The 21,849-nt window shown below is 36.4% G+C and overlaps 1 protein-coding gene across 1 annotated transcript in view; it reads left to right on the top strand.

Annotated features, from left to right (window-relative positions):
• The window catches only part of NUBPL (NUBP iron-sulfur cluster assembly factor, mitochondrial), a 79,214-nt gene extending 57,658 nt beyond the window's left edge, over positions 1-21,556 (top strand). The window contains 4 exon segments of the mRNA XM_054515234.1: positions 828-913; positions 6,410-6,530; positions 10,481-10,563; positions 19,084-21,556. Coding sequence (XP_054371209.1) covers positions 828-913; positions 6,410-6,530; positions 10,481-10,563; positions 19,084-19,146 — 353 coding nt within the window. The 3' untranslated portion in view covers positions 19,147-21,556.
• The last annotated feature ends 293 nt before the right edge of the window (positions 21,557-21,849 follow it).

A 21,849-nucleotide genomic window follows, 5' to 3' on the forward strand; every position in this document is an offset into this window, starting at 1 on the left:
GGGACAAGCGTGAACAGTTTTTTGTTGCAAATTTTGAGGAAATAACATTTGAAACCCCATAGCAATTGGAAAAAGATGCTCTTTGTGAAGTCATGTAGAATATTCTGATGTGTGTGGTGGTTTTTCATGCTGTATTAATCAAAAAGTAATAACAGTGTGGGATAGTAACCTGTAGGCTTACTTTACTTTAGAATGTAACTTAGACAAGGAGCTCTGGCTGTTTTGTGTGCTTAATAACTCTCAGGAGTACTAATTATCAGGTAACCTGGAGCCACGTTTGAAGTGAGCAACACTCTATTCAAACCTAGTGCAAGTGTGCATCAGTTGGCCTCTTCCTTTGTGGTATCACAAATGCACTGGTGTCTAGTGTGACATGGTTCAAGAAAGTGTAGGAGGTCTGGAAAACAACAGTCTGATTACAAGCACCTGCCTCCTGGTTTTAGAACAAGGCTTATTGTTAAATTAAAAACTTATAATTATGGCATGGGATTGTTACTGTGTAGATATTCCCAGAGTACCACCTCTGCAATCTGTCAGCATGTGGATGGTTGTATGATACTAGATAATTTTTCTCATTTAGAAAGTATAAATGGTTTCTACATAGAAAAAGTTATGATGAAAGTATCTAAAATACTTTTATCACTTCATATCATATCTTAGTTATTTGGATCATTGTATAATAAAAAAACCTGGCATAATTTTCTTCCTTAAAAGCATATAACTGTGTGACTACTGTGAATTTATTAGCATGTACTAAATATTTAAAATATTTAGCAGAATAATTAATAAAATCCATTTTAATGGGATTTCATGTTTTCTTTTCCCAGGAGCTGTGATTGTCTCCACTCCACAAGACGTGGCTTTATTGGATGCACACAAAGGAGCTGAAATGTTCAGAAAAGTCCATGTACCTGTGAGTCTCTACATGAAAAATACCAGTAGATTTTTCTTTTTCCAATATGTAAAAAAAATTCCATATGCAGCAGTAGGTGAACATTCAGAAATCACTTGAATTTAATAAATTCTTGTTAAAAGGCTTAGATTACATCTTATATCTGTGTCAGGAACTTGGTTATACAGAAAGGGGAGAATTTTCTTAGGCTGAAGCCAAAATAATAAATGATTTGTTTTAAATCTGTTTGTTTAATTGTATGGAATAGATCAGATTGCTGAACAGAATATCTTAGGAAGTAATGCATGCCTTTCAGTCATGCTATGTGTCCTCATTACGTGTCCTCTTCAGCACTGTCTCTGTTGGGGCTTCAGATTTCATGGAATGTAGAGAAATCATTTATTGATTTTTTTTTTTAAGAAGCAAACTCAAATTTTGGTGGAGATATGCTTCTATCTAGTTACTTCGCCATTTGAAGGGCTCTGTAAGTATTGTGACAAGTAGAAGGCTGTCCCGTCATTGTTTTTCATGAGGTTTATAGTTTATATCTTAGCGTACTTGTTTGAGAAATGAGAAATCTAAGAATATCCACAATTAGGAGAAAATATTAAACAGGCTAACATCCTTGACTTGATATTTTCTCTGGGTGCTACAAGTTGCTAAGTAACTGAATGTAGTACTCTAGAATATATTTATGTAGAGATTAATTTTTAAATGGGCAGTTGATGAAAGAATATGATATGAAATGCTTCCTTATCATAAGCTGTAAGGAAAAAAAGAGGTTTTCTTGTTTACCTGTGTGAAGGTCACTTCTAGTCTTTCTTAAGAAAGGAAGTTTTTTTCATAGCTAGTGTTTTCATAATTAAAAAAAGTTGAAGTGAATGCTTTCCCTTTTTTAATTTACAGGATGGCTTAACAAAAGAAACACTTTGATGAATTCCTTATTACTATTATTTAAGCATATTTGCATCAAAATGAAAGCATTGTAACATTTATAATTTGCTGCCAGAAGGAAAACAAGAGGAATAACATACAGAACATTTTGTTTTGATTTTGTTTGGGTTTGCTGAAATGATGTAAAATGTTGTGGTTTTTTTTTCAATTTAAATTGTGTTCAAGTTAGTGCTTCACTGAATTTTCCTTTTGTTTTAATGAGAAATTACCAAGATTTCTTTCTAAAACTGTTTGGTTCAATGTCCTTTGAAGAGAATGGCATCCAAGAAAATCGTGTGTTCTAGGATGGGCTTGGCTAATACTGATTTGAGTAGTGGAAGATAAGATATTAAGTATGATCTGTTTTGGTTCATTGGAATTATCAGATGTTGTCAAATCAAGTGAGAAGTCACAATAAAGCTGTTACACCACATGTTGTGTTTGAATGCACTTGAACCAGTTATCAGGCCTTGCCTTTTTCATTACCCTGCTTCATTTTATTCTCCCTGCTTCATTTTATTCTGCCCTGTATGTACACGTATAAAAATATGTATAAAAATTGCTTGAGTTTTAGGCAGCTTTTGCCTATGTACTGCATTTCTAAATGTCAACTAAATATGAGGCTCTAAAGAAAGTGAAGTGACATAATTTTTCATGGACAACTTCAGACCTGAGGTGTATGTCAAAGAGCTGGAATCTGCAGGTCTGTGCTAAAATTACATATCCTGATTGCATAATTAACTGATCTTCAATCTTTCATCTTTCAGAAAGCGCTTGCAAAGAGCTGATTTTTCAAAGCAGCAGAGAGGCTATAGGTTGCTGAACTCTGAGTATGCTTTCCTGTATTTATTGAACTGTGGTCTCTCCCATGTACATACAGGCCTATATATATATTCTACCTTCCCCTCACACCCACCATTATTAGTTATGGAAGGCTCAGATGACATGTGTAGTATTACCACAGTAAAGTCACAGTTTTTAATGTTGTTTATTGAAATTGAAGTAGAATGACTGAAGGAACTAATGAAAAGCTGACCAGGAGACTCAGCATTAAAACCAGGTTTATGGGGCAAAATTAATATTTTCCATCTTAGGACATAGTTGCTAAAAGAGGAGTGACATCTCTTGTGCAGTGGAGCACACCTACACTTAGAGTGAAGGAGGAATTTGCAAAGTGTTGCTGACTCCTATCACAAGTTTCAAGATTCTTGTCTGTTATGCGAGTTTGGCCAGTGTTTTCTTGCGTTCCTAAGGGTGACTCAAAGTGAATAATTTTGAGGATTTAGGAGAAAAACTGCCTATTTCCACTTGCTGAGGCTGAGTTCAGTTCATTATTGTTTATCTTATCAATCATATCCCTGAAAGAAAAGACAGGGTTTTAGTTAAATCTACAATTTTCCTGGACATTTCCTTGAATTTGAAGGTTGTGCTGTGGATTTTGCAGGTTTCAAAAAAACTGCTTAGATAAACTCAGCTATGTTTTTCCTTCTGAGTTGTACTAAAATGGCTTATTTGCTATGTTCTTACTGGTGTTTCTGAAGCATCCAGAGTAACCAGCCACGATTATGGCTTCATGTTGGGAGCAGATATTAGAGACAGAAATTGCTCTTTACAGGATGAGAGGTAGGAAGACAGAAATATTGTGCATGTTCACTTGAAGCACTTCAATGCAAAGTGGCTGATTGACACAGGAAGTTGATGGCAGAGGAACTGTAACCCTGGTCACTTCAGTCCCCATCAGTCAGACCTCAGCACCAGCTGTCTGTCCTTAAATACAGTGAATGACTGCAGTGGGTTTCTCAGGAATTGTCTCCTAATGTAAATACAGAGAACTTTCATTTCATCACTGTATTTTCTTTAACTTAGAAGGTTGTATATTTGGGTTTAAGCATGATTTATTGTGTAACCAAAAGGTTTGCTGAGCACAAGAAGTATGTAAACATTCAGAAACTGTGTGCAGATAACTCCTAATGAAAGGGTTCTTAATTTCCTGTTATTTCTTGCCAGATGCTTCTTTGCCATTTAAAATAACGATTAGACTAAATGGAATGCAGCTCCATGCTGCTGCCATAGGTTAGCTCCTGTATTGTGGTGGATAAAAGTTTTCATGTCATTGCTGAGCCAAATTTGCCAAGCTCAACAAGAACTAGAATAGAATTCACCCACACTTATGAAATAGTTTGTGTAGACAGTAACAGCTGCTTTGAAGCTATTACAAGTCTATTATTTGAGCAGGAAAATTAGGGTTATTACTGACTTCATTAACCAGACCTATTGCTTTGTAGATTTAAAAGCTCTGAAGGTCATAAGGAGCTCCCTTCTGTAAATATATATGCAGAAAAATGCATGGTAAAAAAACACTTCAGCAGTAAATTGTGTATTTGGAAATATTCCATATTATACTTAGTATTTTTAAGTGGCATCTTCATATTCCAGATGGATGAATTATATATTATTAAATATGCACTATTTATTGGCTGACAAACAGGACCAACACAGAAAAATTAAAGTTATTGTGTAATAATGAAATATCATTTCCTTTTAGTAAGGTTTGTTTAAATGGAAATAAAAAAGGACAGTGTTTAAGGCCTCTAAAACTGGTATAGCATGAGTCCTGGCTGAAGGACTTCTTAGTTACTAGGTTATTAAAAAATGAACAAAACAGCTGTAATAATGCTTAACTATTCACAAAACAATAGTAGACTACATAAAATTTTCTTTGATAATAAATTTGCTGAATCATAAATGTTGTATGAGTACTTTGAAGAGAACAGAAAGTTCAAACCCCAAGATACCTGAAAATGAATTAAAGTATAAATTTCAAATTACTTCTTTTTTCCCATTTTCTTTTTTTGTACTTTCAAAAATGGCCTCCATGTATCCTGGTGAAAATAATATTTTTCTTTTGTCAAAAATATGTCTTTCAGTGTTCTTCAGTTTACCACGAGAGTAAAAGCTCCATGACTTGATTTTAGGGGAGAGCAGGATGAATGCCTGCTTAGAGGTCATCCATAGAAGGCTGTGGCTGTACAGCTCCTTTTTTACTGTCCTGCACGTTATACCCATGGATATGCAGTATTTAATGTCTCTACTAATGTAAGAACTGGATGATAAAATGACCTGTAATAATGTGCCAGTAAATAGAATCTTGTTCCACTTGCTTCTCTGACAGTCCCTGGGAGAGAGTAGAAAAGGGGCAAAGTCAGTTTGAGGTGTTAAATTGGAAGTAGGTAATTTTTGTTTCAAGCATATTATTTCTTAAAATGTTCCTTGCTTTAAACCATCTGAGAGTTTTACATAAGTAAAGGAAGATGTATAAGAGGTGGTATAGAAAAGGTGTTATAGGCAAAACAGGTGACCACCTTTTGATAAATTTCAGTTTATAGCTAAGGAAACTTATTATGATATTGTAAAGTAACATTTTTATTTTAAGTTCAGTGCCAGGAGTTGTACATTCACTTTTAATTAAATATATTTGTTGGTCGCACTGAACACTGCTGTTTCCTCCTAGATATGCTTCATTAGCATAGTGGATATATTTCTTCTCTAATAACTCTCTAATAAGAGACCACCTTGTTCAAGCACAAAACTAGAAGGTTCAGGAAAATGTAGAAGTACAAAATGCTACAAAGTAAATAGCAACATAAATTGTGTATTCTAAAACTCAGCTATAGTGTTAGTGACATATCTAGGTACTATACAAATCCGAAAGTAAAGTGTTGTAACATTGCATCTCTTAAAGCAGATGTTCTGTTCCTTAGCAGGTGGATAAAAACTTCCACCCTGTGGCATTTGAACACTGTTTTCGTCACTTCTGAAAATTTTGATCTGACTCAATGTAGAGTTTTGTTTACTATGTGAATAGAATGAGATTATTAGTGTAATTTCACATTGTGAAGGAAGATTTTTTTGTGTGAATGACTTGGCAAATTTTTATTTGATGTATTTTATAAGGATGACGTTAAAAACCTGGCATCAATGGAAGGGTACCCAGGATGTGTGTATTAGATTTTTATGCTATGGTTTTTGCCATTTAGTTTCACATAATTATTTCTATTGTTTGATCTTTAAAATGTGTTTCTGCTCTGCAGAAGAATAACAAATCTGGTCTTTTTGAAAACATTTCCCTACCGGATAACTTCTAAAAATGCCTTAAAAGCACGTCTGATTGTGTAATTTCTTGTAATGGTATGTTTTTATTTTCTCTTTCCTGAAACTGCAAAGGACAAAACTGTAAAACGCAGCATGAAAATTCTTCCAGTATTCAGAGTTTGAAAATGAAATACTAGCAGGGAGAGTTCTTGGCAAGTTAGGTTTGTGCAAGTACTTTTTGTTACAAATAAGGCTGGTAGTCTTCAAGAGGTATAAATGTGAAGAAATTGAAATAATGCCAGATGATGAGGCCACTGAGATGACTAATAAGAGCTGATAATGATATTAATGGGTCTGATTCCTGTTTTAAATAACCACTCTGTGTTGGTTCTTAGTGGATAATCTATATTATCAAAGATTAACATGGAAATACCGGTGCTTCGTTTGAGCAATCTTTCCTTTCCTTTCCTTTCCTTTCCTTTCCTTTGACAGGTTTTAGGACTAGTTCAAAATATGAGTGTTTTCCAGTGTCCCAAATGTAAGCATGAGACGCATATTTTTGGAACTGATGGCGTAAAAGATCTGGCAAAAACTCTTGGATTGGATATTTTGGGTAAGAATATGGAAATGGTTTTATTTTTGAAGAAAAATCTAATGGTGTGCATGAAGTGCTAACTGAATGATGAAACTGCATAATCCTAGATGACTTTGGATTCAGACTGTTTTCAGATGTAATGGAAGTAATAAGCAGTATGCTCTGTTCCTTGTCAGTCTTGTAATGGTGATGTTGACTGCATATGAAAATTCTTGAATTGCATCTTAAATCTCTGTATTTACAAACAATCCAGAATATGAATTGTTTTGATATCAATGTGCTATATAACCTGAAATTCGTTATGTGCTTGACTGTACAGCAATTTTTGCAAATAACCAGGAATTCTATTTAGTCTTAGGACAGAGCTAAACTCTGTCTAGTAATATCAGTAAATGTTTTCTCATTTATTTTGTTTAAATTATTTTTGTTTAAATATTGACTCAGCAGAGGCTTTGTAGCAGCCTTCTGGTGTGTAAATGGTTCTGAAAGCTGGAGACTTTTTACAAAGGCAGGCAATGATAGGGCAATGGAGAATTACTTTAAACTGAAGGAGCATAGATTTAGATTAGATATTAGATATAATATATTAGATATTAGAAATAAGAAATTCTTTACTGTGAGGGACTGGCACAGGTTGTCTAGAGTTAAGGGAGCTCCATTCCTGAGAACGTTCGAAGGCAGGTTGGATGGGGCTCTGAGATACCTGCTCTACTTGAAGTGTCCCTGTCTACAGAAGGGGGCTTGGAACTAAATGATTTTTAAGGTCGCTTCCAACTTAAATCATTCTATGATTAGCTATGATTAAGCTATCTGTCATGCCCGTAGGCTAAAATATACATGGATCTTTAAAATATACATTACTGATTAAAAAAGGCAAGGTTCAACCTGCGCTGTAAGTAAAGAATATAACACAGCGTAATTAAGTTGGTAAATGGGGTAATTGCATGTGCTAATGATGTGTTTCCATGTATCACTCTAATTATCTCAATGATTTTCCATAGCTAATTCATTAAGAAGAACCAGGAAGCTCACTTAGAAAGATCAACACAGAAACATCAAGGTCTGACATAGACTTGAGATAGCAAGGCAACACGTAATTAAAGACATGCTTTTGGGCTATCTTTTAGTTTTCTGAATATGTAATGAGTTGTGATCAGAGCCCAAGGGGACTTCTGCAGCCCTGGGTTATGTGGATGGATGCAAATGCTCTGCAAGCAGTTGAATCTAACGTGGATTTAGATACGCCGGCACAAATGATGTACCATGGCATTGGTCCCATAGGTGGTTTTTGTTATTTCCTAAGAGTGCAGAACTGATTGTGATTGGATTTAATTAGGAGTGATGTGAGAGATGTACAGATTTAGCAGGGGATAGATGAGATGTACAAAACAAAGCAGAGTGAAGTTTAACTTCTAACTGCCAATGCAAAACCAGACTAAGATTAAGAATAATGCCCCAAGGAATAAATTTTGAATTACAGTACTTGATCTGATTAGTATGCTCCTCCTTCCAGCGATGACCATTACATAATAATACCATATGGCATTGTAAGAATTACTGCTTACACATTTTACAGTAATCCATCCCAAATGGAAGTTCTATCTCAGTATTACTTGAATTCTGCCCAAAAACCTAGAGAACATATTTTTATATATATATTTGTAAAGTGCATATATTTAAAATTAGTAATTCTAAGTTTATTTTGCATATATTTTCTGACACCTGTGGCTGTTCTGTTTGTTTAGATAAGCATCTATCTAGTCCTTCTTGGAAACCCAACAAGATGTTTGTCACCCAATATTTGACAAATTCTCCAAGCTAATCCTTCAGTGCAGGATTCAAAAGTATCGTCCTTCCATTTGCTCAGAGTTGGCTGTCATTAGTATTACTGAGTACCTTATTTTTGTTTATGACAGAAGGCAGTTAGCATTTGCCAGGAGTCTTTCAAGTAAAATCCGTTATTTCATATACTTACGAATGTCTTTTATTTTTACTGTTCTTTAAAGGAATATGTGATAAGGTTTGTGAGAGAGACTTTGTGCTGCTGATTTTTCTCTCCCGGTCTCTGAAATTTTTTTCCTGAAGTTTGAGAGCTGTAACTGTGACCAGAAAGCTATGCCATTGGTATGCATGATACTGAGATAATAATTTCTGTGTGTTCCATCCTGACCTTTGCAATTCCTGACTTTTTTAACACTATCTGGTTCCTGACCATCAGCAATGACTGCCAGATTTTTAAAATTCTTTGATTTTTCTTCCTACAATAAATTTAAATTATTCTTTCTTTGCAATCAGCAGTAGTTGTTAATATCAGAAAAACTTGTGATGTTAAGTTCCCATCACATTGGGTAGTGAAGAATAGTGCAAAAGTTTTATCTTCCTCAAACCCATACCACCCAAACAGCTATGCAGATGGTTTTGATGTCTTCTGCTTAAATTATAAATTTGCAATTTTTTAAAATAATAATGCATTTTTCTTTATCTTCTGACTGCACTTCTGTTCTTACAAGTCCTGAATGCTCCTGTAGTACCAGCACATGTTTGTAAGTCTGAGGAGGAAAAGAGAGAGGCTGCTATTATGTAATTATTGGAGATTATTATTAAGCTGATATTGAAGAAGTATTTTTTCATTAACAAAACATCCTTAGGAAAAAAGAGAAGATTAGTCTCAAAGTAAAATAAGAGTAGGAAGTGAATGTCAGGGAGATTTACAAATTACTGTTATTCAATTAAGAATGTTTATGGTTAGAAAACTTTCAAAGGACTCTCTGAATTTTTTTAAAAATGAATGCATGAACAGACTATTATACCTAAATTTATTCATGACTGAAATAAGTAAGAAAAAAAAATTGAAGGAAATGGACTGTCATTATCCTAAATAATAATAAGGCTGTTCAAAGATTCAGCACACTAATCATGGAGCCAGAGCTTTTGTGTTTACTATTTGTTTGTTTTTGTTTGTATTCCTACTTGCTTTGTGTTTAGGTTTTTTTATTTCTTAAACTTTGTCAATTTTCATACAGTTTTTTAAACTTCTTCATTTTCTGAATACATTGAATCTCAGTAATTTACAATGGCCTTGATTTGAGTTAAATCAGGTTGCTAAAATGTATGAATTAAACTTATACGATTTCTGATGTGTCAGGATTGAACTAAGGTAGGCTATTTTGTCTTCATCTATCCATAATGTAAAGTGTAGCTATGTCTTCCAGTTAAAGAAAGTTGGTCTTCAGTTCACCTCAAAATTATTTATGTAGCAGTAAACATAGGAATCTCCAAGTGTTTTGTAGTGGTGAAATCTGTGTTGCAGAAAGTATGTCTCAGAATGGAACAGGGCTGCTAATTGATTCTCCTTTAGAGCATTCCTTTCCTCTCTGGCAGTTCCCTGCTCATTATAAAAGCAGAATATAAAGAAGATTTCTGTTGGAAAGAAGAATGACTGAATAGCTGTCCACCTTTTAATTGGATCCAAGGTCTAATAAGGACAATAACAAATGCTATTATTTGGAAATTAAGTATTCAAAGAAGTCTTTGAATAGTGATTAAAATCTTAAAATGGCACTGAAAAGAACTTACAGTGAGGAGATAGGCTGAATAGTAAATTGCATGATGAACAGTTGCCTAACACTCAGGCAGTTTATTTCACATAAACAAAATATTTTGTATCTCAGCCTGTATTTTTCTGTGTTTGAGGCAAAAAGCCCTTCCTTCTCTAATAAATGACTAAAGCATGGTCCTTTCTATTCAGAGAATGAAAAATCCAAAATATGTTTGGCATTATTCATTATGGATGTAAGGAAAATATACCACAGCCAATTTTCATTTTAAATGCTAATTTTTGGAGCTAAAGCAATTCAAAGAGTATAGTGAATGGGAATTAGATTTCAAGTTGCTTTAGGGTTATTTTAAGTAAACATTTAAGAAATACTAGGTCTTCATATATGTGTGTCTTGGTATTTTTGATGCAGGAGACGTTCCACTGCACATCAATATACGGGAGACATGTGATTCAGGACAGCCTGTTGTGATCTCTCAGCCTCAAAGTGATGCTGTAAGTTTGGTGCACTGCACTTAGAACAACAGAGAGCTCTCCTTAAAAGTGAATGGAGAGTGCTGCTTCTTATTGCTCTTTGGAAAGAAGTAGGTTTTTGAGTGAAGTAAGGAAATAAAGTAAAAGAAGGTAGTAGCAGTAAGTAACTCAGGCCCTTGATTTTTGAATGCTGGCCATCTGTTCTGCTTCTGTGGGTTTGGTTTTGTTTAATTAGGCTGAATCATTCAGAATAGAGAAGATTTGATCCAGGTCCTGGCACACTAAGAGGAGGTAGGTCAGTGTCAAGCCTCATGAGACCTTCATATTGTCAGTACCTGGGTTGTTTTCATCAGGAAGTGGAGCAATTTGCACACAAGAGGAAATGGATTTTTTCAGTTTATTTACCATAACATTCTGTTGTCACTGGAAAATGCAAGTTGGTGAGGTGGTGGGTGTCAAATATGCAAATCTGTAAAGAAAAGTAGTTGCACATATAGAATTTCATTATTGCTGATGGAGTAAGATTTCCCTGTCTGCTATTTTCTTTCTCTGATAGAGTTTGTCTGCCAGGCTCTGTAGGGCAGGGTGCTGTACACAGTATATGGCATAATGCAGCCCCACTCTCCTCTGCTGCTTAGAGGTAAAGATATATAGTGAAAAAAATTATTAATACTGATAACAGATAGTAGAATCAATTCACAATAAGGTAGACTGTACCTATGGAGCATTTGAATGCTCGTAGCTTTTTCAATATCATGATTGAAATGTGTTTTTTCCTTCACAGTATTTTAGAAGAAAAAAAAAAAGGAGGAGAACATTAACATTCTTAATCCAATGTTATTAACATACTGAACAGGATTGTGGAAGACCAGTGATAGTCTTAAAATTGTAGTTTTGTTCTGAAAGAGAAGTGGCGTGTTGACTTCTAATTAAATGCCGTGTTTTTGCTAGGTTTGGGCAAGGCCCATGCTGTGGAATAATGTAGTGATCTTGAGTCTAGGTCTATCTGAAAAGGAATCCCTATAATCCATATGGTAGCTTCTTTCTGGGAAGTTTGATCAGCAATGTGAAGTTTTGAATGGATGTATGGCTTTGGTCAAAGCTGAAGTAAAACAGCTGGGAAGCTAAGGTGGAGGGCTCACAGTATCTGAAATCTGTAATAACCAAGAGTCTGTAGCCTGCTGGACTATTGAGCCAAGAATTCAGACATGTATGGGATAGCATTCTGAAAATAAAAAGGCAAGAAAGTCTGTTGTGTTGCCATCTGTTCCTCCTTTAACTATGTTCTTGATAACAAAAGGATGGGTTATAATCACCATTTGTGGCAATTAAGTTAAATATGCAGAGGAATAAAGATTGACAAATATGTGTGACTCTGGGGAAAACTCTTAATATCCTTCTCTGCCTTTGTGTCTGTGAGATAATAGTTCTCCTCAGAGAATATGTTTTAAAAATGTTACAAATCTCTGTAGAATGAAAAAGAACTTTCCTTCATCCCTGCTTTTCTTCTCATTTTAAAGATAGAAAAAATATCATTCTCTTATATTTTCAAAGAAATATTAAATTCTTAGCACATAACTGATGGTGGGAGAAGGCATATAAGGTCAGATTCTAATCTTTAATACATGACAGTCATCACCATGTTTCTCAAATAAACTGAAATTGTGGCTATTCATGCATTAACAACTTTTCGGATAGAGAACAATGTCTGCTGAATTTCTCTGCTCCCGTTGCTTAAATGTGCAGGGGATTTTCATACAAAATTCTATGCTGATTTTGTTAGAACACACTTACAAATCAAATACAGAATCATAGACCTGAAATAATACCTTGCAGATTCAAACAGTAGGGAATAGGGATGGTGATTGACTTCTTAGAAACCCAGCATGTTGTCACACCTTTTGAGCTCTTTCAAGCCTAGAATAAAATGGTTTCTAAAATATGTCAGTTAATACATTTTTGCTTACACATCTGCCATGGGGTTCATCTTGCCTTGCAGATATGTAAAAGTATACCTCTGACTTTACACTAGAATTTCAAAATGTCTAAGCAAACTTGTCTAAATTTATTATTTTAAAGCTTAGATGTAGTTGGTGGAAAAGGGGTTTCCTCTTCACAAATGACAAGGAAATTACTAAGAACTAAAAAAGGAAATTACTTGTAGAATGGAACATGTGTGAACTTAGAAAGTTCTTCCTTAGGGAAGGCACAGAATACACAAGACTAATCTGCTTATGGAAAGTATTGACATTATAGCTAAAGGATAGGAGGGTTTGATGACTGGAGTTCTCTTTTGGTGAAGCTTGAGGCAGTCCCCTGGGAGAAATAACAGTGCTGCTAAAATTCTTTTGCTCTTGATATAACATTGTCTGTGATAGTGTTGCTGTCAGCTTAGTTGTTTAAATTGTGGCTTTTTTTGTGGCTTTTTCTTAATACTCTTCATTGATAAATTGAATATTGTTGTACTTGCATGATCAGCCTAACTCAGCAGCTGAGAGTGACCCAAGATCCTCTACAAGAAGCTTATAATTTCTTTAATCAACAGTAAAGGCTTACCTTCTGGAGTGAGACACTTGTAAAGATTAATTGAGCATTTTTCTCCTCCATCACACTGTGGAGGTGGATTAGCTGGCCCAGGCTCCATTTTGTTGCTCACTCAAACAGATGCAAGAGTCACTGGACAGCAAAAACATGTAAACAAAAATCAGGAATGCTGCTAAAATGGTAGAATTGGGGGAAAAAAGGCAGGGGAAAAGGTAGAATAGGGACAACTAATGAGGAATCACTGAAACCAGGTAAAATTGATCATGCTCAGATGTACTGGATCTTCCTATGGACCATGGGAAAGGAGCCAGCAGCAAAACAGGTGTTTAGAAAGGCATCCTGAAGCTTGCAGGTAAGCAGATTAGAGGCACAGCAAGAGATATAGAACATGATTAATTGCAGTGGAGTTATTCTTCCATCAAAGGAGCTGCCTAAGTGCCCAGTGAACTCTCCATCACACTGGGAGAACGATAAATAGAGGTTCCTGAGAGCTCTTCCTTCTGTGAGCATAGAGCCCAGAGACTTAGCTTGTGAGGAATTCCTGCTAGAAACTTTGGGTGTATCACAGCCTGCATGGCACAGTGGATTTATCAATACCTTGGCAGAACAGACAGGCTGTCTGTGATTGTTGACCACTAAACTCCCACCTGTCACCTCCCACCTCAAACAAGTACAAAATACATTTGTGTACCAGTATGTCCATTCACATCCTACATGTGAAGGATTTTGAGTCCAATAAATTGCACACTGATTTATAAGGGAAGACAAAAAGCCCAGTCAGGTGGAAAGCAGGGGCACAAGGTATCAGCAGTCTAATGGAACAGAGCAAAATAAGTCTGGTTAATCATCCCTTTTCAATTAAATCAGAATGTTACAAACCTTGCTGTGGTGTCATCCAAACAGAAAGCTCAAATTTGTATTCAGAAACACTTTGTCTCTAGCATGCTTATGAAAGGGTGATATATAAGTAGGGTAAAAACATACAGCCTTTTAAAGATTGCAATAAGTAGTTGGAGAAAAATTTAAGTACTGGTAGCAAAAAGTCATAGAATGCTGTTTTGTGGTTTAGTTGTCATCAATAATTCCATTTAATGAGTAGTCAATGCGGGGTGTGATATTTTAAAATTAAAGCAAATCCTAAAGAAGGCTGCATGGTATGATTTATAATATGCCTTTATCATCAAGGCTTCCTTTGAATCATCACAGTAGCATTTGGTACATGTAGGTTCAAATCCTTCATTCAGGGTGTAGACAGTACAATGCATCATCAGATCCTCATTTATGGTTCTGTCTGCTGAAGAAAAGGCTGAGTGTAGGATAGTCTGTTTGAAGGATGTTACTATACTGCATTTGATTTGCAGGGTTCTCTTTGGCCATGTTTTTTGGGCAGGATGTGTATTTAGATGTCCGTAAAGGCACCTTGGCTTAGCAGTATTACCCAGCTGGGGCTGTCCCTAAGAATGGTTTGGCTGTTACTACTGCTGATATATAGGATTAATAGGAAGTTTCCCATGAGCACTGAGGATTTTTCTTTGAGATTTTAGTTTCATAAATCCAGCTTATTTACTAGTCTCCTCCATTTCATGTTACAATGTATGGATTGACTTTTACTGTCTCAGTAAGTTTGCCTTTCTGACTTGAGACTTCACTGTAAATTTGGCAAGAGTTGCCAGTACATGCAAAGAAGAATCTTATGGTGGGGCTGCCCAGAGGAAGGACTGGTAGGGAGTGGGATAGTGTCTGGACCTCTTGTAGCAACCAAGAATTTCTCTGGGTGACATGAAGCTTGTGCCTGAAGTAGACTCATTTAAAGCTGCATTTGTCATCATGTTTTTAGTGCCAACTGAGCTGACCACAGTAAAATACAGACATTGGAAGGTATCTCCAGTCATGCACTGAAGGCTGGAGTTGTGTCAAAGTAACAAAGCAATTTCCATGTTTCCAAATTAAATCTATTCAAAAATCTGATTGAACTGGCAAATGGAACATGATTGTGCAGAGAGTGCTAAGAACCAAAGTTATCAATGACAGGCTGGCTATGCTTATTTTCATGTGGATGGTAGCTAAGACTGGTATTTGTCCTTGTGATAGTCACTGTTGGATTAGTTGCTCATGGTGGCTAGTTTCCTTCAGCAATTAATAAAATGTAAGCCCTAACAGGTCAGTTGAGCAGATTTAAATTCCTTTTCCTTCTTTACAGGTATATTAGGATCCACAGCATTTGATGTTCCAGACAGTCAGACTTGCACAGATTCTCTTTTGGATTGCTGGGCTGGATAAAGCAGCCTTAATAGTCTTGGAGTCTTGTAGTCAGAAATAGACATTAGAAACCATGTCAGTACTGGGATTTATATCCTTTTGTGTATGAGGCCTGTCACTGAGTGATGGAATCAGTGTGTGTTTCTGAGTTGCTGGTCTGAAGTTGTTTGTATGCAGTGGTTTGGATGAAGGAAAATGTGATATCAGCTCCTACCTGCTTTTACTTTGTTGATTATAAGTTGAGTTCTGTGTTTGTGTGACAGTTGCACCAGGTACTGGCAGGCACTGTAGTGAGCTGTTGGCAGGCTGAGATCTGCACTCCAGTGAAAGCAAGCCAGCAGGTCAGGCCACACCACTCCAGTCCATGACAACAGGGCAGAGTCAGCCATGACCTGTACAGTCTGCAGTAATCTTAGCAACAATGCATACTTCCCTCATGGGTAAGATTTTTAGGGAGAATGAAAGGCCATAACTGGAAAGGCTAATATTTCCTGCAGGGCTTAATTAGATGAGCCAGTAAAAAGTCTTCCAGTTTAAATCTACCCATCATGTATTAGGCCATGATAATACAGATCTGCTACAGAGTGATGAATCAGGATGGTCTGATTATTTATGCTTAGTAGGACTTCTCACTCCATTTCCTGGTGAACAGGTTCTCTGTTTCCTGCTCCACCATCTATGCTATCATCAGTCACTTCATTATCAGCTGTGCCCTTGAGGTCTTAAGAACTGTGCCCTTCTTGCACTGTGCCACTGTTTGAGAGGTGAGCAGTCTCTCACGTGGCTATTTCCTAGCTTTTTTTTTTGACTCTGTGAGCATCACCTTCCACCTCTACCTCTGCCTGCCCTAGTGCTGCTCTCAGATCCCATTGAGGCAGTGTTCATAATAAACAAGTCTGGTCTGGGCTTAGGGCATTCTGTCTTCCTGTGTGCTTCTTCATCCTCATGAAGTGGGAGGAATGATAACTGGTATGTAAACATAAAGTTGTCTGTCAGCAAAAAATTGGTTTTAGAAAATCTATAAACCATTCATTTAGAGCTTTTAGATATGAAAGGAGTAACTGACCTGAGAAGTTTGCTTTTATCCTGTTAAAATGAGAAAGGTTATAGGTGATGAATAGGAACTAATCCTTTACTCTTTCTCTGCTGTTTTTCCACCTGGAAAGGAACTAGCAAACCCTTTCTGGTTTCATTTGCAGCCCAACTTCTTTTGCTTAGTAATGATGGATTAAACAGCTGAACTGAGCTGTGCTCTCTGTCTATGGATGGCACAATGAAAAGATCACGAGTAGGAAAAACTATTCAATATACATAGGGTTGTTTTTTTGTAGTGCATATTCACAGTCACCGAGATTCCATTTAGACCTTTCAGGTATGTTGATTGATAGTCAGGTCCTCACTCATGGCTAAATCATTTGTTCAAAGACAGGAAACCAAGGCTCAAAACAGTTGATTTTTGCCAAAGCCAGGTGACTGGTAGAGTTCTGTAAGGGCACACATGAGATACTGGTCTGTTCAACAGACAAAGTAGTGATCCAGGAAAACAAAAAAACCAAAGGTGAGCAGGCTAGACACTAGACAGTGTTTAGTAGTGCTGGAATGCTTGCTACAAAGAGCTGCATTGGGACCCTCCTGTTGCAAAGTGGTGATCAGCTGCTTGGCAAATGAGGGTCAGTGTACATTAGGGAAGTGTTGCTCAGACACTCATTAACAGCATTTTGTGGGAAAAGTATCTAAAATCTATTGGGCTGTTGGCATAAGGTAACATTTATACAAGCAGTTGAGTCTGCTTATCGTGAATTTGTAGTTCTGTGTACAATTTGGTCAACTCTCGAGCAGGCAAAAAGGCTGGGCAGTCTTTAGAAGGGGCCAGGTACTGTATGCAGGTTATTAATTGGCTCATTAAAATGCCTGAATTGATCTGTGCAAAATGGGAGCTGCCTGCGGGACTGTTCCAGGTAGTTTGAAATTCCCACCTGGAGTGCTCCTGCACCAATTAGTTAAATACTGAACTGCAAAGGCAGCTTGACTTCAGTCAGTCACCTCACCTGAGGTGGGTCCATTATCTTGTCTAGGCGAGTAGTTAGCTGGGGGGCAGCTGGAGCACCCAGGGCATTAATAGGCGAGTGAGGTGGGTGTTGCACACAGGCTGTTACCCAACTGCACCGCGACTGTAGCCACCGAAGTTTGAAATTCCTGATTGTGAATTAAGTTCTAAATAATTCTGTTGTTCTTGCCACAAAGTCATGTACGTGAGAGAAAACAATTCTGTCTTGCTGTCTGCATTCCTTACAAACTCAGAAAATTCGGCTTTAGTTTTAAGGAGATGTGAGCATTGAGACTGTGAGGTGGAGAGGGTGAGTGCCAGAGAAGAAAATCCTACAAGCCCGGAGCAATCCGTAAAAAAGAGGATACAGACATGAGCAGCATGGCCCTGCAAAAGGCTGACACCTTGTTCAGAGCAGTGACAGTGAGTGCTGGTGGCCCTGGTGTGACAGACAGACCGTCTCTTCCTGCCCCCCAAGCTCTGGGCTGGCTGTGTCAGTTTGTTTGCTGCTTTAAAGGCTCATCAGGGGTACAAGGACTAATTCATGGTTAGAGCCATCCTACAGGAGACAGGAGAAATCAGTGTGCAGATTTGTCCAAGGAAAGCAGGAAAGGTTGTCCATGTGGTCTGTGTATGCAGACTTAGTGGAGAAGATGGAGTAGGTTGGCCACTGTCTTGCAGAAGAGCAAGCTCAGTTAGGGGACTTTGCTGTGTACTTCACAGAGAATGTGATGCACCAGCTAGAATCTGAAGTACGACAAATTCAAATTATAGAAAAGGTGTACATTTTAACAATGGAAGTAATCAACTTCTGGAACAATGTGCAGTGTGTATATACATACACACAAAAATACTATTTTAATTAAGTATTCTTATATAAATGGTTGAGATTTTTAAAGATGTTCCCTTTTGACTACAAGTTGTTGAGCTTGGTACAGGAATAATTTGATTTAATTCTGGGGTTTGTTCTGTGTTGGACTTCATACAGTGTTTTTATATAAGTCTCTTGGCATAAGATTTGTTAATTGATGGTGGACTGATCATGGTCCTAGCTGTGTCATGGGTTTTGGAGATGTTAACATAAGTATGCTTACTTGGGTTGCTCTCCATAGTCAAGGTGTCTGACCAGATGCCACAGGCTGGTGTGAAAGAGAGCTTTAACTGTGTGGATTTCAATGTTGCAGAATTAGTTCTTTCCAATACCTACTTCAGTCTTTTGGAGAGGTGTCTTTTTTTAAAAATACTTTAAATGTCTGAATAGGAAATTCCATAGTGATAGTCAGGTCTGTAATGAATAGTTTCAAAAATTTTTTTTTGAATGCTGTTGTTTTCTCTGATTCTCTATCCTGTGCATCCTGGTTGTCAGGATGAGGGAAGTTTATAATTAATAGTACCTGTGGGAGTAAAGAATCTGTATCTTCCTCATCGCTTCTCTTTCAGAAGACTTTGCTTGTTGTTAAAGACAAATTGTTTAGTTAAATTTAAATTCCCCCACCAATATTTTTCTATAATGCTTGTGCTTAATCTGTCTCTTAATGCATTGTTTTTCCTGAACACAGGCTAAATTTAACCCATTTATTTAAACATGTTTGATTTTCTCTTTGTGTGTAAAAGAACAAATACTTAATTAGTTGTGAAATATTCCTTTCTATAGAAAATCTAGTGCTCAATGTATGTTTCTGTTTTTGCAGGCTAAAGCCTATCATAAGATAGCTATGGAAATATTAAGAAGACTACCAGTACCTCCTGCTTGAAGCATTTGCCACTGAAATTTAGCAAGAAAGTGATCTTTGATGCCGCAGTGCAGAAGAGTCCTGTTACCTAAATACATGGAGGCTATAACTTAATTCTAAGAACTTCTTTAGGAATTAATTTACCAGAGGTTAAATTATGATTGTGATAGATTACTGTTTTTCACATCGTTGTTTGGCCATGTCCAAAAGGATTCAAGTATGCAAATGATGATAGACAGTACCTAACTGCTGAATTGTAACATCATCAAGCAAGAGGGGAAGAAGTACATTTTTTCCATGTGCCCTATTTTAAAGTCAAGAATGAAAAACAGCCTCTCTGTGCAAGGAGAACGATGGTATGCCAAGACATAAATTTAATTTTTTAAGCAGGATTTTCAATACTCTAATTTCCTTCAGTTTTTGTTCAGATTTTTACATGGCTGGCTATCAAACTGACCTTAAGTTCTGCAAGATTTTAAGAAGCAAAATCAGTTCTATAACTGTGGTGCTTTTCTGTGTTCATCTTAAAAGAAGATTAAAAAAATCCACGTATACTCTGAAGAGTTCTTGTGATGGATGATGAACAAATTCATTCATTATTGGATAAAGTTCGATTGTGAGGCAACTCAAATTCAGTGGAGAATGGATTACGTGACCCTGAGGCTTATTTCTCTACTGTTTTACATTATAATGAACCCAGACAGAAGACAAGGTAACAGAGGTCTTCACTGAAAACCAGATGTTTTTCCTGAGCTCAGTTTGCCACAGAATGCAAATGATCAAGATAAATTAAATTTATGATTGCCTATTCCTACAACAGTGCAGCAACTTGGAATTTGAATATAAAGATGTATTTTTGAAGTAAAGAAATATTTGGTCTTCAAACTGCGTGGCCTTCTGGTTTATTTTTTCATTGCCTGTGATCTTTGTGTTGGTGTGTGGAAGTGAAAGATTATGCCTTCAGGGAATGAGTTTTCATTTACAATTAGATCTTGGAGCTGACATTTAGGCTTTTCCATCTACACAGTCGAGTATCAGTATCTTAAACGTACATTGTAACTCTACCAGAGTGAAGTTAACCACACTAGGGAGTTCTGCTATTGACCTCTGAGGGATCAGCTTTTTCCCTGTATTCCAAGTACTTGGTCAGGATTTTGGATGTAGTTTTTTCTTATTGAAGTGATACAACATAAAAAAATGGTGTACATTTACATTAAGAATATTTAAGTAATATTCTTACCCAGAGTTTAGATGAAAAATCTAGACACAAGTAATGAGTTGAATTTCAAACTTAGGTGATTTTCTAAATATGTAAATTGCATAGTCCAAAACCGTTGATTTTTTGCATCAAGTCAATCTCTGAACCTCCTTCCCTGCACCTTCTCCCATGAAATCTCATATCAGTGGTCAACTTTTTCAGTAGCATATTATTGTGGTCTGTAGAATTGAATACTCCGTTCCTTTCAGTTGTCTGATATATTTTACAAAATTCAAAGCTGTCTTAGTGTTCTGCCTATGAACACTGCTTAGTGTTCATACTTTATTGATAACATTTTTTTAAATTAAGTTTTGTCTCTGCATCTTTATTAGCTTTGCTTTACATAGCATAATTGTTGATATACATGTCTGTAAATAATCCTGTGGTGGTTCTGGCTAGTATAATCTTATATCTCAGTGGAACAACTGGTACTTCTGACTGTTTTTTAGCAAAAGACAATGATATAATCTGAATGTTAATATTTGTAATTCTCATTCTGTTAAAAAGTTTTTGAATGTCTGACACCCAGTTCATGTTGAGCCTGGATGAACAAGCAGTATACAGATAAGTGGTTGTTCAGCTCCCCTTTTCTTTCTTATTATTTCTTGGGTTAGTTGAAGGATGAATTTTGCTTTCAAGTTTTCTTTTATTTTACTTCTTTTTACATTTTTCCCCTTTTAATTAAGTACTGTTATTTTGCTCTGTTGAATCTTTCGGTTGCAGAATTATTTTGAATGCCTTTGTCAAGAAACTATGTTACAATGATTAAGCGTAGTTTCTATGCCAGGCTGAAAATTCATTTTAGTTAACAGTTTTGTGGAAGGATTGCACAATGTAGTTGATTTATTGATACATATATATATATATATATGTAATTGTACAGAATTGGTAGGGCATTTCTGTGTTTAAGGATTCCAACAGTCAACCTAAATTTAAATTGAGATCATATTTGCTTGATTTTCCTCATTCTCATGAGTGAAAAACTGTTTCCTAGACCTTCTCCTGCAAAGTAAATGAAGGGCACTGGCAAAGTGTTATTGCTTCTTAATGTTATGGAAATACATATTTGTATTTTTTTATTATGTTGTACACTATTGAATACATAGTAATGAATTCCAGTCAACATACTACATTTGAAGTTGTATTAATAAAATCATTGATGGAGGTTGTGAATGGGAGAGTCGGTTGGATCAGTTGGAGATTTAGCAGGATAAGGTGGTATTTAACTGTAGTTTATAAATATAAATTATAGACTTGACACACAGTGCTGTTTGCTCTTTTCAGCTCCAGTATTTCACTTCATTCTAATTGATATTCCCTAGCATGCTAATATGTTTTTGTTCTAAAAATGCTAATCCTAGCAGGAGGCCTTGGCTTTTCCAAGCTGTATGGGTAGATGCTCTTTGCTCACCAGCAAGGGAGAGTTACTGTGCTCCTGGCTTACCAGCACAGAATTACTGAAGTCT

The sequence above is a fragment of the Molothrus ater genome, chromosome 6 (assembly GCF_012460135.2).
Source record: "Molothrus ater isolate BHLD 08-10-18 breed brown headed cowbird chromosome 6, BPBGC_Mater_1.1, whole genome shotgun sequence".
In the NCBI taxonomy this organism is placed as follows: Eukaryota; Metazoa; Chordata; class Aves; order Passeriformes; family Icteridae; genus Molothrus; species Molothrus ater.